We start from the raw sequence: 17822 nt of genomic DNA, 5'->3' as shown, positions 1-17822 counted from the left end.
AGGGGGGAGGAAATCCGACTTTTTCGAAAACTTGTCTTAACGCGTTAGATTGTCGTACCACAGAGTTTGTAATGTACCGTGTAACCCTAGGACTTATTGCTTGCTGAGTTCCTGACTCAATGTGTTGATTTCTGTGATTTTGGCTTAAGGTTCTTTTGAGGAGTTTCCTGGAGATCAAGGCGAGGAACGTGAAGGAGGTTGTGAGGAAAACGCTGGAGGAGTTACAGGTGAGGGCTACTCTCTGAATTACTAGATAATGCTTTAGGTGTCGATGAAATTCGACTTGATTTATGTGTTATGCACCTAATTGCTAAATGTCTGAAATGATTTCTGAGGCTTCGGCCGAACTTGTTGAGTACTTGATGCCATGATATTGTGTGCTAAATGATTCACATGATATGTGCTACATGGTTAACTTAGGATGTGTTGGAATATGCTGTTTATTGGTTGAGCTGTTTCATTGATGTTATTCCACTCGTGCCTATGTTTCTGGAAAGTGAGGATTACGGGCAAGTCATGCCGAATTTTTATGAGATTTTGAGAGAGTTTTGAAAGGACGAACGAAGTTCGGACCTTGTTATATTTTAATGGATCGAGACCTTCTCAGAAATTAATTGGGATTATGGGATCCCTGAAACTCATAGGAAGTATCATAAGACTAAACGAAATCTATTTTCTCAAAGAAAATTCATAAGACATTAATCAATCTCTAAACCCCTTGAACAAATGATAACAACATTTAGATAAGAGCTTAGAGCCTGAATATTAGTCTTGAAGATATGAGAAGTGTCGTCGAGTCCAAGTCTTGAGGAAACTTACAAGTTTCCGAGTATGCTTATACTCTTTCGCTCGATGAGCAGTTTATTGTTTGGCTATCTAAAGTTTAGCCGGAGACTATAAGTTTCCAAGTACTTCGGTACCTTTTCGCTCGTTGAGCAGGTTATTGTTTGGCTATCTAAAGTTTAGCCAGAGACTATAAGTTTCCAAGTACTTCGGTACCTTTTCGCTCGTTGAGCAGGTTATTGTTTGGCTATCTAAAGTTTAGCCGGAGACTATAAGTTTCCAAGTACTTCGGTACCTTTTCGCTCGATGAGCAGTTTATTGATTGGCTATCTAAAGTTTAGCCGGGAACCATGAGTTCCAAAGTATCTTCTTCTTTTGATTAATTCATTTTGTCGCAGAATCGACGTTTGCCTTAGGGTAGGCTTTTTAGAGACAATAAGTTAGCTAGAACACGTGACGACGTGTCGAGTGAGGTCGGAGACGTTGTTTGGCTAACCACTTGCATTCATGCACTCATTTTGAGGTTAATACACGGCGGATTACCGGACCTCGGTGGATTCCAAAATGGTCATAAGACCCGGATTTCCATATTTAGGACACTACGGTGGTCCTCAGTAGCAGACGGAATGGCAGACCTACGGGTTCACTGCTGATCTGACTACTTTTGTGTGGTGTAAGAGACGCCCGAGCGGAATGGTCCCACTTTGGCCGGTGTTAGGGCTGACTCGATGGTGTCCATCCTTCTTCCGGAATGCATTTTGTTACCCAGCATTGCATTTCATGCAACATACATGCTGACTTAGTTGCTGAGTGTGATTGGTACCTGTTTATCCTACTTGAGGCATGCTAATTGTTATTATGATCTTTATATTCATTGTGATATATGCAACCCTAGGATGTTATCCCTAAACGTATAAGCCTGAGAGGCTAAATAATTATTACCCTATATATCTGGTTTTATTATTTATATAATTCTTTGGAGTTGACCCTCGCGTCTTCTGTGTGTGTTTGGGCGGACTACGCCATTGTCAGTTGAGTATGGCGGACCGGTTCACGATGGTTCACCCTTCAGGGGAAACTAGGTTGAAGAAGCTTGATCAGGAGGACTACGGTTCAGGGGTGGTCGACCCCGCTGGCCACCGAGCGACTTACTCGAGATGAGATTAGTGTAGGAGTAGTGTCGATGCTCTGACCGTCATGCTTCAGTTTTGGGGACAGGGTAGTTTCCTACCGGTAGCTTTTTGTGTGGTTTCCTATGGAGATCACAGAGAGCTGGTTGGATTTAGGGGGTCTTTTCTTAGGCCGCTGGGCCAACTTGTTCTCAGATTTTGAGGTTTAGTGTTGCGGACACAGTATTTTTACCTTGGTTTGTACTTTTTGCCTACGGGCGTTACTCTCTTTTACTTTCCGTCACTGGAGGTTTACTCGTGACGTGGTTTACAACTTACAGTGGGGGCTGTAATCATATTGTATATTAGTTCTGTTATCTTCGTTTTAGAGTTTCATCTCTTTCTGTCTTTACTTACATTATCAAAAAAAAATAATTCACGTTTTTCCGCTTAAGTTATTTCTTTGGTTACTAAAGTGACGCCACCGAAATCGGGGTGTTACAATGTCAAAAGGCCACTGACACGTCTAAGCCCAACAAGTTTCTCGTCGTGATATGGTGGAGATATATGGATTTGGATCCCATAACAATAATAAAGAATGTCGGTTCCCTTTTACTCTTATTATCACTCATTATTAAAATATAGGGTTAAGCATCATATTGGTCCATGTCTTTGTCTCGCGTCTGATCTAAGTCCCTCGCCGGAAAATTTATTGCATTTGGTCCTCGTCTTTGAAATATTTTTGGGCGGATCCTCGTCGGAGGTCGGAGCTCCGGCGAGTGCTTAAATGGCATGCTGACTAGGTTTACTAGGTGACGTGGAATAGTAAAATAATACAAAAACAAAATAAAATACACATTATAAATTTTAATTTAATTAAAAAAATAAAACTAATTAACAACACTAACCGTAAATTAATTAACAAAAATAAATTCCCCCTAAATTCCCAATCAAATTAGGTTCTCAAACACACGATGAGCCTCGTCGACGAGGAGCTCTCCCTCGAACTGTCCTCATCACTCTCTCGTCTGTCTTCAACGGGAAGATATGGTGTGAATTGTCTTCCCTCAATCTGGGTCGTTCCCTCTGATCTTATTCATCATCAAAGGATCTCCTCTTTCTCTCTTTCTCTTTTTCAAGGTTTGAGGGTGAGGGTGAGGTTGTAGGTGGGTGAGGGTGAGGGTGAGGGTGAGGTTGGGTGAGGCCGTGAGGGTGAGGTTGCAGGTGGGTGAGGGTGAGGGTGAGGGTGAGGGTCAAACAAGGAGAAGAAGCACAAGACAAGGAACATCAATTCTGGGGTTGCATTTTTCTGGGTTAGAATTAGGGGTGTTCGCGGTTCGGTTTGGACCGGTTTTAGGTGAAACCGAAAACCGATCCAATCAAAATTCATTGGTTCGGTTTCGTACGATTGTTAACAAATAATATTCTAAAACCGAACCGAACCAAACCGATGATGAACGGTTTGGATCGGTTCGGTTCATCGGTTTCACAACTTCTTTTTCTTTTTTGTCAATATCAATTTTACAACTTTAAATATATAGCAACCACATATGATTCACAACTTAATAATACATAAAAATGTCAAATCAATAACTCACTTATAGCTTAATCCATAATCAACAACTTAAGTACTTAGTGTTTAATATTATTACCATTACAAATTAATAATAGAAAATAAAAACATAATAAGTCTAACATGAACAATATTTCTTCGAAAATTTTCTTTATAAAATACATACATACATATATATATATATATATATATATATATATTAAAATATTTCATAAATATATATAATTGGTTCGGTTCATCAGTTCATTGGTTTTTAATTTTTCAAACTGTGAACCAAACCAATCTTCATTGTTTTTATCGGTTTGAATCGATTTTGAACCGAATAACAAAAAAAATCAATCCAATTAATTTGGTTCGGTTCGGTTCATCGGTTTCATCGGATCGATCCAAACTGATGAACACCCCTAGTTAGAATGATGAAGATGATGAAGATGGGCTAGTGGAGTGGATGATGAAGATAATGAAGGGTTCTTTTTTTGTTACAGTTAAGTTTTATTTTCTTTGTTAAAGAGATGATGAAGGGTTTAATTTCGTGATAAAGGTTTTTAGTGATTATGGGTTTCGATTTCCTGTTTGATTTTGCATCTTAAAATTTCTTGTTAATTGATTTAGGGATGTGTAATTTTTGGATGAACACAACTTGTAATTTCTGGAAATACAAGTTGAGCATGAATTCTTGTTAATTGATTTAGTGTTTTTTTTAATTAAATTAAAATTTTTGAGTTGTAATTTTTTTTAATCCACATCACCTCATTAAATCTAGTCAGCGTGTCATTTAAGCACTCGTCGGAGCTCCGCCCTCCAGCGAGGATCTGCCCCAAAAATATTTCAAAGACGAGGACCATATGCAAAAAAATTCCGGCAAGAGACTTAGATTAGATGGCGAGACAAAAACAGTGACCAATATGATGCTTAACCCTAAAATATATTGTGTTAAAATATAAAAATGGTTGAGCTGTACAAAATACAAATTAGAAAAAAATGGTTGAAGAGACGAAACAGCGATGATTGCGCACAAAATAAGCGCCGGCGGTGGCGGAGGGAGACCCTGCCGACCATGATGGGTGGCTGACCGAGGACCTTGACACCACGTGTCTCACTCGTTACACACTTGATGGTGATCACGCACAAGACAACAAACACATCAACATTAAATCCCGATAATAAGCATCACTATCTAATCTAAGGATATATCACAAACTGCTTCCCATCCCATGTGCTGATTAATTTATATATGTGCATTGTGCAATACTAGCTAGCTCATGTTTCTTAACTAAGCTCACTTCACTACAAAATTTGTCTTCTTATATGATGAATTGATGATGTTAATCTTACCCACCATCACACCACACGTGTTAATAGGATCTTCAACATCTTGCATGCGTAATATAATGCACCCACCACCACCTCTATTATTGCTTATTGTGTTGCCAATATGTGTATCAACAAAATCTCTGTCTTGCCCTTCTTCAGTGTTACCGCTCTTAAATTCCGTTTGAAATTTCAAACGGGGTCCCAAGTCTCAGCTTCCTTTGAATTGAAATTGTTCATGCCACTGTGACTAGCAGTAACTCAAGTTCAAACATGAAATTTTTACATTTTTGAATACACGATAAAAAGTGAGTCAAAACTACAACAACCAATTTTTTTTTAGCTTTTATGGTTATTCACCATGATTTTAATTTTTTTGTGTAATTTTTTACCATTTATTCAAACATACGCTTTATTCACACCGAATTACAGTTTGCAAGGTAATCCCACACATGGGGAAGAGAGATGGAACCCGTGTTTTCTCTCCCTCTCCCTTTAGTTTAGTGCTGGCCGGGTTGTGTTTGCATGGTGGTTCGTGGCTTGGGTTGAAGGATTAGGGAAGGAGGATTAGAAGGTGGAAGCTGAAATAATAATATAAAACTATTTATGTGTAACCTTTACTCAACAATTTAAATTTTTTGTATAATTGATTGTTTGATATAATATCAGAGTCTCTATGACCAAGCGATATTTAGAGTTGGATCATTGTCATCCCCAATACTTATAATAAAAAAGTTGAATACAAGAACATGGTAGATAAACATGTGCATGCATTGTCCATGCTTTTAGTTCAAACGGCAGACTCTTGCGTGAGAGGATGTGTTAGAAATAATAATATAAAACAGTTCATGTGATTGTTCCTTTATAGATACAAGGTTGTTTGACAGGTTGGTTGTGGCTGGGGAAGAAGGAGGTTGGAGAAGGAAGATGAGAAGGGGGCAAATGCCGAATACTAAATAGTGGAAAGTGAGCTTGTTTTTCTGATCAAGTATTCCAAGTATCTTTTGTGCAAGAAAAATCTACTTGATGATGGGAGGACCACAGTAATTGTATGTAAAAAAATAGAATTAAATTTTAGAAATATTTGTAAATAAGTTATAATTTACATTTTGGATTATGTTTGGTTGTCTCTGTATTTAATTTACAATGTATTATTAAAATTAAAAATACGAGCTTCTGCGTGAAAGTCACATTTTTCCCACAGATTTTACAAATTTGTTCTTTGAATCATTTTTTATTAATGTTGTCGGTGACTTACACAAAGTTACGAATATCCTCTTCGCTTCGTCTGACCTAGCAGTTTCACTCGCACATATTGCGCGTGTACACTGTCGAACTAAAGAGCAAGCACCCCATTGTTTAATTCAATGAAAAGAAAAAGCATCATCTTATGAGTGTTTTTACATTTTAGGATATCGTTTAAAAATATAGGAATGAAAAGCATAATTGTCATTTGTTTATTGGAGTCGATATCAACCCTAATATGACACTGTAAAAAAAAAACCCTACATATGACACTCTCTCTATGTAATTTTTGTCCTAAAAAGTATTTAATTTAAAATGTTATATTTTTAATAATTTTATATTACTTATGTTATAACTTTCAAAAAATATTTTGTATTAAAATATTTGGGTATTAATGCAAACTAATTGTCTCACTTAATTTGAACTTCTCTAACTAGAGTTCGTCTTATTTTAACAACTTATCGTGTCATTTGTTCTACCATTGGACAACAACTTTCGGTAGGGGAGAAAGATGTTGCTTACTGTTCTGACCTGCTTTATGACTAGGCCTGATGTTGGAGATAGTTCCTCGCCCAAATGCAAGTGAAAGAATTCTGATGCTCCGAACAATTTGGCTGATAGGAATCACCAACAAAAGATCACTTAAATGCTCCCGTAAATGATTGAGCAAAGTTTTAGTTCATAGAAAGTGTATGTACCCCCTCCTTTCCCCTAATTCCTCCTACCCTTCCCAACACAAACCCATCAGCAACAACCTTTGACTTAAAGTTAATCATAGATCAAGAAGGGAAAGGAGAAGAGGAAGAAGGTGAAGAATAGGTTGTTGTGGTCTCTAGATCAAGAAAGTGAAGCAAAAATCTAGATCGAAGAAGGTGAAGAAGATTGCAACAACATGAGACCATAAATGAAAAGAATTAACTCCCTCCTCAAGAACAATAGATTTCCCTAACGACTAATTTGTCACGCAGTCCTTCGCTTTTGGCTAAAATTCCTAACGACTCATTTATCACGCTTAATAGCCGCTACATATTTTTTGAATTCTAACAGAGACAAAGTGGTTTTTTTGGATCAAGTTTTTTCTTTCTTTATAAGCTGAACCTAGTATTGGTTTTGGGAAGAAGTTACATCTTTGTTCTTTTTGTGTATTTTCTTCTTTTCTTGTATTCGGATTTTAGCACCATTATGCTAATTTTGAATGCATTCTTTGACTTATCAAAAAAAGTATTGTTGTTAAACTTTTTTTTTTTTGAAACAATTGTTGTTAAACTTAAAACCGTGAGTTACATCAATTGTGTGTGAGTGTGTCTGTCACGCTCTTGACTTAGGCGTGTGTGAACTAAGAAAGTGTCAAGTTGTTAACAGAACAAGCTGATTTGAGGGACAAAAACATATTCTCTCAAAGATGAATAAGACCATGCATTCTCACACGAAAACCATATTCAAATCTAAAAGCTTCCTAAATATAATGAACAACAACACCAAAGACATTATTTATATTTGTCTGGTTGGTACATTGGCTTGCTCTTGCCTCTTAATAATGGATATTCACACACTCCATTATGGGTTTCTAATTCTTCAAATTGAGGGGCAAACTAAATTTTATAAAATATCTCACTTGAAGTGGTATATTTATGGGTTTCTAATATCTCAATTAATTATGTGTATAATTTTTATGCACTATACATGTAAAATAGTTTTTAGACAGTTAATTTTTTTTTTCTTCATCGGAAAGACAGTTAATTTTTTTAATTAGAATAACAAATTATTTTCTAATTTGATAAAAAACAATTAGATATCTATAAAAACAAAATTTACCCTAATAATGCGTGGACTTTAAATCCATTTGATGTAATGATTGTGACTCTTCAATTTTTTAAACATGGTCATTTTATATTACTCTTGTATCACCATATTACATATCTTTTTCATTTATGCATATCACCCAAATTTCCATATAAAATTAAATCAGTTGCTTTTATAGTTAGATATTTAAATAAACATTTTCTTAATTTTTTAATCAATATTTTACATGGTAAAATATTTTTTATTCATATTAGAACTACATTTTACATTTATAAAGTTAAACAAATCTTAAATATGATGTTTCATTAACATTCAAATATACTAGATAGTTATCTTCCGATGTACAAAAAAAATATACTTGAAAGTTGTAAACCGTTATTATATATATATTTGTCAAATAAATTATAAGGTACTGATGTAGTGGTAAGTAGTTAGACCTATGTAAGGTTCAGAGTACAAGTTATAATCTCAAGAAACATATTTACCGCATAAAACTGTTTTTTTAAACATCAAGTGCCAAAGTGAACCCATAAAAAATTAGGAAGAATGAGCGATCTAGGTTTCACTTAATATGATCTTTCAAAAAAATCTTTCACTTAATATCCACCACTTCTAAATTTAAAGTACTTCAAAATTATACTAGTAATTTTACCAGTTGCTTAGATTATTTTATCAGTTCCTCCAACTCTTCCACCATCCCTAGAAATCTCTGATGCTCTAAACCTCCCTGCTTAGACCAACAATATGATTCCCACTGAATCAAGCTTATAGAATCAATGGCAGACATTAGTATCCCAAAATTCGAACCCCAAATAGAAAAATTATAAGTCCAACATTCACATTGAAATCATATCAAAACCCTAAAACCATAGGAGACCCAAAAACAAAACATCCATAAGAAATGACCACAAGCTAAATGAAAATATCCAGCTCAAGTCATAGATATTGATACATAAATCAAAAGTGGTTAAGCTCTTAGCATTCACACATAATTATGTTTTAACCAGAGAAAATAAATTGAGAAAATAAAAGCAACAAGTGAAAACTAGAAGAGAATGTTCATAGGAAATAAGCTGATGATGGAGCCGAGTAAGAAACCCTGGATTATTTAGTAGAGGAAGGAGAATTTTTTTGGATGTTTTCCCTAGATTTTAATAACATATATAGCCCCCCATCAAACGACGGGCACGAACGACACTGCGAGGCCAAGGATCGTGAGCGCCTTGTACTTGGGCTCGTCGAAATTGTTCTTAAAGGATGAAGGAGTCGATCTATAGGTCGCTAAGGCAGATGTCAACAACGACATGGAAGAGCACATGAACGGAGACAAAATATCACTCTATAGGCCACTAGGCTGAGGGCAGCGACGACACTCTGTCATCGGGGAAGAGACAATGGAACATGTGAGGTGGTGATTGTGACGCACGCCCTGAGACAGAGTGTGATCGAAGATGATGGCAGCAGGGAAGCAGCGGGAAAATACGACAATTAGGAGCACTGCGGGCGAAGATTGTTTCACACTCGAGGCATAGGCTGTCAGTTGGAGCTTTTAGGGTTTCACATGAAAAGACAAAACAACATGAACAATCTAGTATAGCTCGTAAATCTTAATGGTGTAACTTTGGACTACTTTAAAAGTGGTATGTATTATTACAAATACTTTCATTTCTATCTCAATTTCACTTTCTTTTCTTCTCATTTTTTTTTTTATTTTTTTCTTATTACATCACATCATATCACACATCTATCTCTTTTCAACTTTTGATACGAGTGAATATCAAAAGAGTGTGAACATAACATTAGTGAATATACATTTTCAGAATATAAATTAAAACATTGTTGTAGTGGGGTTGTTGTCAATTGTCATGAATGTTAAATGAAAGGAAATTAAAAGGGTTTGGTGGTAAAATAAGGCGTGTGTCGGAAAACAAAAAAATTGCCCTGGTTATTTACTTCTTGATCTTCTCCATTTTTATCCATTATCACCTTAAATGGTCCCTGTGTGATTCTTATGATTGCTAGTTTTTCCATGTTTAGAATGTGCAACATTTGAAGCAAGATATTCAATAGTCTTTTTAGGTTTTGGTAAAAAATACATGAGATAGATAGCAAAAGCATCGCTTTCTGGGTAAAAAAAATTGTCTTGTAAATTCTTTTCCTCTTGCTCATTTCAAATTTCAATTCCCATTACACAACAAAACAACCTATTTATCATCATCATTGATTAATCAAAATCAAAGACGTGTTGAACTATTTGTTTAACTTTCTTCTGTTCTCATTTTCTCATTTTTCTCTTTCACCTGCTTCTTCCTTCTTCTTATTATTGCAAGCTGTAATTGGATGTGAGTAGATTTGTACTCATCCAATAGGTCATAACTCATAACACAACACACACTCTCTCTCTCTCTCTCTCTCTCTCTGTTTCTGTGAAAAACAGAGTTCACGTATGAGCTTCTTCCCAATGTCACCATGGATTTGAGACGCATTGCTCTGCTTTCTCTTCCACGCGTCTCTCTCTATGGTTCCCATTTCAACTATTCTTTTCATTTTCTGACAATGAGATCAAACTTATAGCCTCTTCTTCTTGTGTTTCTCTCTCAAAACAGAGAGATTTGGTTGGAAAACCACGAATAGGGTGCTATTTTCTTCCATTTTTCAACTTTTTACTGTTTTTCTGAGGTGGGTTTTTGAGATCAGCCTTCAAAATGGCACCTATGTTCAATTGGTGGGGGAAGGAGAAGAACCACCGCGGTGGCGGAACCCCTGTGGTGGTCAAAATGGAGAATCCGAACTGGTCCATGGTGGAGCTTGAAGGTCCCTCCGATGAAGATTTCATCATTGCAGACCCTTCTTCAGGGATTCACAGAGACAAAGGAAGAGGGAAGAACGCCAAGCAGCTGACATGGGTTCTCCTTCTCAAAGCTCACAGAGCCGCAGGTTGTCTCGCCTCTGTGGCCCCTGCATTGTTCAGCCTCGTCTCCGCCGTGAAACGCCGCGTGGCTTCCGGGAGAACCGATGTTGACGGCGAGGGTGTCGGTGGTGGGAGGGGGAACGAGAGTGCCACCGTGAGGACAAGATTCTATTCCTGCATCAAGGTGTTTCTCTGGGTTTCGGTTCTTCTTCTCTGTTTTGAGGTTGCTGCGTACTTCAAAGGTTGGCATTTCGGTGCACCGAGTCTTCAGTTTGAGAATTTGTGGGTTTCTTCTTCGTTTGGTGTGAAGGGTGTGTTTGATTGGATTTATTCTAGGTGGGTTTTGACTCGTGTGGAGTATCTTGCTCCACCTCTTCAGTTTCTGGCATATATGTGTATTATTCTCTTCATTATTCAGAGTTTGGATAGGTTAGTCCTCTGTTTAGGTTGTTTTTGGATCCGGTTTAAGAAGATCAAGCCTGTTCCGAAAGATGGTGAAGTGGATCAGGAATCTGGTGAGAAGGGTTTCTTCCCTCTTGTGCTAGTGCAGATCCCCATGTGTAATGAGAGAGAGGTAGGTATTGTTACATTACAGTGATCTATTTGGAAACTCGTTCGAAAACACTCGTGGTAAAGCCAAAGTTGTGGTAAACAGAAGCAAAAGCTTAGGGAAATTGCTTTGTTGTCACTATGATTTTTTGGCTTCACCATCGTGGTTTTTCGAACGAGTTTTCAAACATGAACGTAGTTGTGTATGTTGGCACCTGTTTCTTTCTTTATGTTGTGTTGATCTTGCTGTGTGATGTGTTTTTGTTCAGGTTTATCAGCAATCAATTGCTGCTTGTTGTAATTTGGATTGGCCTAAATCCAAGTTGCTTATTCAAGTTCTTGATGATTCTGATGATCCAACAACTCAGTTGTTGATCAAGGAAGAGGTTAACAAATGGCAGCAAGAAGGTGCCAACATTATTTACAGGCATCGTGTGATTAGAGAAGGTTACAAGGCTGGTAACTTGAAATCTGCTATGAATTGTAGTTATGTGAAAGACTATGAATTTGTTGCAATTTTTGATGCTGATTTTCAGCCTACCCCGGATTTCCTTAAAAGAACGGTGCCTCATTTTAAGGTGAGTGATCCAAATGTCGTTTTGTAACAACACCCTTGGAGTGAGATTTAGCTTCATGTGTTTGTCATTTTGTCCTATAGTAGTTTGAAATGTGAACATCCATGTTGTTGTTGTTGTTGTTGTTGTTGTTGTTGTTGTTGTTGTTGTTGTTGTTGTGTTGTGATAGTCAATTGATTCAGTTGGTGATATTGAACAGGACAACAGCGAATTGGGGCTTGTTCAGGCAAGATGGTCTTTTGTGAATAAGGATGAGAACTTGTTAACAAGGTTGCAGAACATTAATTTGGCATTCCATTTTGAGGTGGAGCAGCAAGTAAATGGGGTTTTCATTAACTTTTTCGGGTTCAATGGAACGGCCGGAGTGTGGAGAATAAAGGCTTTGGAGGAATCGGGTGGTTGGTTGGAGAGGACCACCGTGGAAGACATGGATATTGCTGTTAGAGCTCATCTTCATGGCTGGAAATTCATCTTCCTCAATGATGTTGAGGTTTGATTTCCCTCAATATTGATTTATACCAAGCTGTTTATAGCATGTTTGGTTTCATGGTGACATATTCTAGAATCAAGTCTGGTTAGAAGCCATAAGTCCTCGCTTGTATGCAAATCGTGAAACCAAACATGCATTTATAGCTTGTTTGGATTAGCTTATTTTCCCTCAATCAATTCTGGCACCAGAAGTGAGTAGCTTCTCCATAGAATTGATTTTTCCCAAGAATCAATTTTAGTGGTGTGTTTGCATTCCGTTTTTAAAAGGCTCAAATCATGGGTTGGTTCAAAAGCTTGTCTTTTATAGCTTTTGTCCAAATTATGGTCTTGGAGATCCAAATGGTAATGCAAATGACACAACGATTAGTTTGTCATTGCCAAATTAACTAACTGCAAGTTTTCAATGCTTCCAGTGCCAGTGTGAGCTACCAGAATCTTATGAAGCCTATAGGAAACAGCAACATAGATGGCACTCTGGGCCAATGCAATTGTTCCGCCTTTGTTTGCCCGACATCATTCGCTCCAAGGTATAATACTATTTGCATATTTGGAATTTCTTTTACAATTGATAGCATTTTTGGATCATTTTTTTTTTCCCTCAGAATCAATTATGAGTGACATTCAAAAGCTACTCACGTAAGCTTTTCCCCCATAATGGATTTATTTATTACTTTAGAATCAACTGTACAAAGATTTCCAAATATGTAAAATTGTATAATTCAAGACCTTGTTTTTATGGCAATAGTAAATTACCTTTGACATCTGCTCCTAGTGCTTATTCAGTGTTTGTTTGTGCCAATTATATTTTTTGCAGATAAGCATATGGAAAAAATTCAACTTGATATTCCTCTTCTTTCTTCTTAGGAAATTGATATTACCCTTCTATTCATTTACACTGTTCTGCATAATTCTCCCGATGACAATGTTTATACCTGAGGCCGAGCTTCCCGCCTGGGTTGTTTGTTACATCCCAGCCACCATGTCATTTCTCAACATCCTTCCTGCTCCAAAGGCCTTCCCCTTCATCGTTCCTTACCTTCTCTTTGAGAACACCATGTCAGTTACCAAATTCAATGCCATGATCTCTGGTCTCTTCCAGCTCGGAAGTGCATATGAGTGGGTTGTTACCAAGAAATCGGGTCGTTCCTCCGAGGGCGATCTTGTTTCCTTGATAGAGAAAGGACCAAAGCATCAAAGAGGGGTCTCTGTGCCTGATCTTGAGGAACTTAAAGAAGAAATCCAACTTCAGGAGAAAAAGGCATCAAAGAAAAAAAAGCATAATAGAATCTACATGAAGGAGCTTGCTTTGGCCTTTCTACTCCTAACAGCTTCAGCAAGGAGTCTCCTTTCAGCTCAGGGAATTCACTTCTACTTCTTGCTATTCCAAGGCATATCATTCCTCTTAGTTGGTCTAGACTTGATCGGCGAACAAGTTGACTGATAGCATGTTAGGATCAATTTCTCTTTCATCAGTGTCAATTACGAAACCTAGAACCTACTCACAGAAGCTTCTCCTCACAATGATTCTGGATTTTGAATCAATTATAGAAGAGTTTCCGAATCTGCACTGAATTCGAAAGAAAAAACAAAAATGAAGATAAAGACTCTTTAGTCAATACTATGTAGAGATATACACAGAAATCAAGGGTGGGCAAAGGGTGTCCTATGAAATCATTGAAGACAGTTATGGGGACATTGTAGAGGGCTGAGAGTGTTTTCTTTTCTTGCTCATGGTCCTTCTTACAGGCTCCTTATCCAACTATGGCCAGTACAAGACCCCACCCAATTGTGTTATTGTGGACAGAAGAAAAAGAAGAGAGAGGACTTGGATGTTTAAGTTTTACCATTTTTTCCCTTCTTCATCTTGTAATTTTATGTTGATTCTTTTTCTTTTTTGGATTCATTCTTTTGTATGAAAATTTGTGGTTTAAAGTTTAAACCAAGTGGGAAATTCTAGTTGCAGTGAAAAGTCAGTTACACTTTCCTCCTTGTCATGCTCCTAGATCCATCATAGTTTTGGTACTGGTAGGAAGAAATTCAAATGAAATGTTCAATTAATTTCTTAGCCAAGTATCATCAACGTTTCGTGACTAGTTCTAATTCAATGTGGTCCTATGCTCGTTTAAATTTGTGATCCAGGCTTGATGTTTACAATGCTAGCTACCCTCTTTTCAACCCCTAGTTGGGTCTTGGGAATGACTAAAAATGAGTGATTTACAAGTTCATCTTAACGTTTGAAGGTGGTTAAATTTGGATAAGAGATTTAACAAATAATTTTTTTTTTGAAAAGTAGAAATTTAACAAATAATCATGTGGTTCTTAAATATTTATCTATTTTTATGACACATTCATCATTTTCATATAACTAAAAATGGGATAGTACCCTCAAATGTGTAGATCAACTAGCTAGTACAAATTATTTCAGTTTAAGTAGAGGTTTGAGTTTGACATCCTGCACTTGGTAGGGAGAGTTTTGTCGGCATAGTGGTCCTACTAAGCTCTAGTGGCGTATCCGAGAAAGGGGCCAAAGTAAAATAATAAAAAATGTAGTAAGTGAATATTAGATATACTTTGAAGAATATTAGATTTACTTTAAAGAAGAAAAAAAAATATGTTAATACAACTTTTCTTCATTTTTATAGTATTAAATTTATTTATTATTGCACCAACATTGAATTTTTCAGTAATTTCTTTCACAATATATTCAACTAATAAATTCCTAAGACGGTCATCTTCCATTATGTTACAGAGTCGAGTCTTAACAACTTTCATTATAGAAAAATCTTGCTATGTAGATGTTGGTTAGAATAAGAGTTATGATTAAAAAAAAAACTACAAAATCTTTGGGGGCAGATTAAAGATAAATAATCTTATCGGCAAATAATTTAAAATTTTTGGGAGCTCTGTGGCTCCTGTCAGCCCTCGCTTGAATACACCAAAGTTGCTTCAAACAAGATTGTCTCAGAGTTTGATACTTGTGATTAAAACAAATCAACCAAATTAAAGTTGCTTTAAATAAGATTGTCTCACAGTTTGATACTTGTGGTTAAAACAAATCACTAATCATCAAACAAGGCTATGTTTGAATGAGTTGACATGTATATAAATATAAATAAATGCTAGCATGCATTTCAAAATATAAAGAGAATGAAACTATTATGATGAGTTAGGATTAAAGTTTAATTTGATATTAAAGACAAATTTCACAAGTTTTTTTTTTTGTCTTGACCAAGGTATCCCCACAACCGACAGCTGCGAGACTAATCTCTCGCCCCACGGTTAGCGCACTAAGCGGTAGGGGGCTGACCAAGGAATTTTTTTCTGTTCGCAAGAGTTGAGATTCGAACCCCCAAATTTGACAAGTTAAAATAAAGGGAGAGGATTAATATCACTTCTAAAATTAGAATGAAGATTCTATTATTATTGAATCATGATCATCCCACATGAAACTTTATCATATTTTCTTAAGTTGAAATTTTGTTTCCATATCTCTTTAATTGTCTTAGATAAGTGAGATATGAAGAAAGAGATAAACACAATATTTCACTTAACATTGTCACGTGACATTAGAGATGATCTTAAACTTCCTCAAGTTTAAACTTTTGTTCATCTCTCTTTAAGTGTGTATTAAATAGGTGGGATCTCTTGAATATTGATAAATAAGGAGATAAGCACAATGTTTCTCACTCAACATAATCATAATCAGCTGTCATACAAAAATCTTAATCCTTTATTATTATACTAAGATCTTGTTTGTCCTTTGTTGAATGAATATGAGAATTCATTCCACTATATATGTATATATATGTGGTTTGTTAGAGGGAGCCATTTCAACGTAAGAAGATTGAAATTGAAGTTTCTAGGTAATATTTCAACTGCTCCATATGCTGCAGTACATCCCTATACGTATCAAAGAAGCCTAAATATATAACCGAGAGAAACTGTACTTTAAAGTAAAAACAGAGCATTAAGTCATCAACTTTGGTAAATATCAGTTGAAGGGTTGCTATCATACATGGATGTATTTTGGTTTCTGTCTCTCTAAATGTTTGAACATTAATGTGGCGAAGGTAACCAATTAAGCAAATTGGCACTTCAAAACACCGGGTTCTCCTGTCCTCTTGTGCAACCTGGACCACTGTTCCTCTTATGTGTGAACCTCTTGAAACCAAACCAACTAACTTCCTTCTACTACCATCACTGCTCTGCTTTCAGTTTTTATGTATTTATTTCAATTCCAAATTAACCTCACGATAAAGAGCATGGGTCAGTTTCTCTTTCTTCAAAATTCATTACCATATTATGACGTTATTCACAGAAACTTCTCATCGGATCTCATTTTCGCTTCATAATCAAAATAAACTAATTTCCAAACATGAAAAAAACCTAAAAAATGCTTCTGTAGTAAGTAAATTACCATTCAATGAAGTGTCTTTTTAGTTTTCACAACTTCAAGATCTCAATGTAGTTGCATCAATTAAATTTGTACATGAATTTTCACAATTTTAAGAACCGTGATATAATGAAATTATGAGTCAAATTTGTACATGAATTTTCACAATTGTAACTTCAAGAACAATAGATTTTTATAACTCTATTATTAATAACTACTTTTTTAATCTTACATAATTAGAAAAAAAATGACCTATAAATGGAGATTAAAGAAGAGTCAATGATTTCATTGAATAATGATTCCATTCATTCTTTAATATGCTCATTCTGCTATTGAGTTTGCCATTTCATCAGAACCGATGTGCAACATGTGCGGTTCTCGTCGCCTCTAATAATTGACTAAGCACCTGTGAGCTCATTGTCCTAGACAGAAACTATTTTTCTAATATGCACTATTGTCTATGGAATTGGAAAGACTAGTTGATAAAATGATTTGAGAGCTTATGTTAACTTCAGGAGTTTTCTTATTGTAGCTTTCACTCTACACATTCATACATAACCGTGATTAAAATTTGATTTTTCAAATTTGGTTTCATTTTGTAATTTGTTTATCACCAATAAAATTTTAGTACATGATCACAAATGCATGTAAGTGATTTAGTAGCGATCACTGCTAGGAAGCACGACTCTTTTAGCGTACGACAAGCACGACCTTTTTTTTTTTATCAACAATACGTCTCAATTTTAAAAAATAAAAATTATATTATTAATCTAAGAATTCAAGAATCACTTGTTCATGACTCTGTGATGAATTATTCATGTCACTTAATTAATTCACCCACGCCTTTTAAACATACATGTCAAATTTTTATTGATCCGAGGATAAAATATATGCATTCTACGGATTAATATATATTCGTTTAGTACCTCATTTTATGTCCCACCAATATAACAAGATCAAACCAACAAATATTACAGTTATAACCTTATATGAGTGACTTCTAAATAATATACAATTTTATTGGGGAAATACATAAAAGACACTCGAGATGAAATGTCTTATCCATATTACCCATGCTAAT

General features: G+C 35.9%; 1 protein-coding gene across 1 annotated transcript; it reads left to right on the top strand.

Moving 5' to 3' along the window:
* Positions 1-10057: 10057 nt before the first annotated feature.
* On the top strand, positions 10058-14332 carry LOC130717399 (probable xyloglucan glycosyltransferase 12). The gene is made up of 5 exons (XM_057567618.1): positions 10058-11309; positions 11554-11862; positions 12059-12349; positions 12762-12875; positions 13163-14332. Exons 1-5 carry the CDS (start codon positions 10530-10532, stop codon positions 13787-13789), a joined length of 2121 nt encoding a protein of 706 aa, XP_057423601.1. The 5' UTR covers positions 10058-10529; the 3' UTR covers positions 13790-14332.
* Positions 14333-17822: the final 3490 nt, after the last annotated feature.

The sequence above is a fragment of the Lotus japonicus genome, chromosome 5 (assembly GCF_012489685.1).
Source record: "Lotus japonicus ecotype B-129 chromosome 5, LjGifu_v1.2".
Classification (NCBI taxonomy): domain Eukaryota; kingdom Viridiplantae; phylum Streptophyta; class Magnoliopsida; order Fabales; family Fabaceae; genus Lotus; species Lotus japonicus.
Note: the sequence above shows the minus strand (reverse complement) of the source record. Positions and strands in the feature narration are given on the sequence as shown.

Bases quoted from the DNA above. Each gene is read 5' to 3' on its own strand.
- LOC130717399 (XM_057567618.1), top strand. From the start codon at position 10,530: ATGGCACCTATGTTCAATTGGTGGGGGAAGGAGAAGAACCACCGCGGT. The intron at 11,863-12,058 runs GTGAGTGATCCA...GATATTGAACAG, and splicing joins GAACGGTGCCTCATTTTAAG to GACAACAGCGAATTGGGGCT. The intron at 12,350-12,761 runs GTTTGATTTCCC...CAATGCTTCCAG, and splicing joins TCTTCCTCAATGATGTTGAG to TGCCAGTGTGAGCTACCAGA.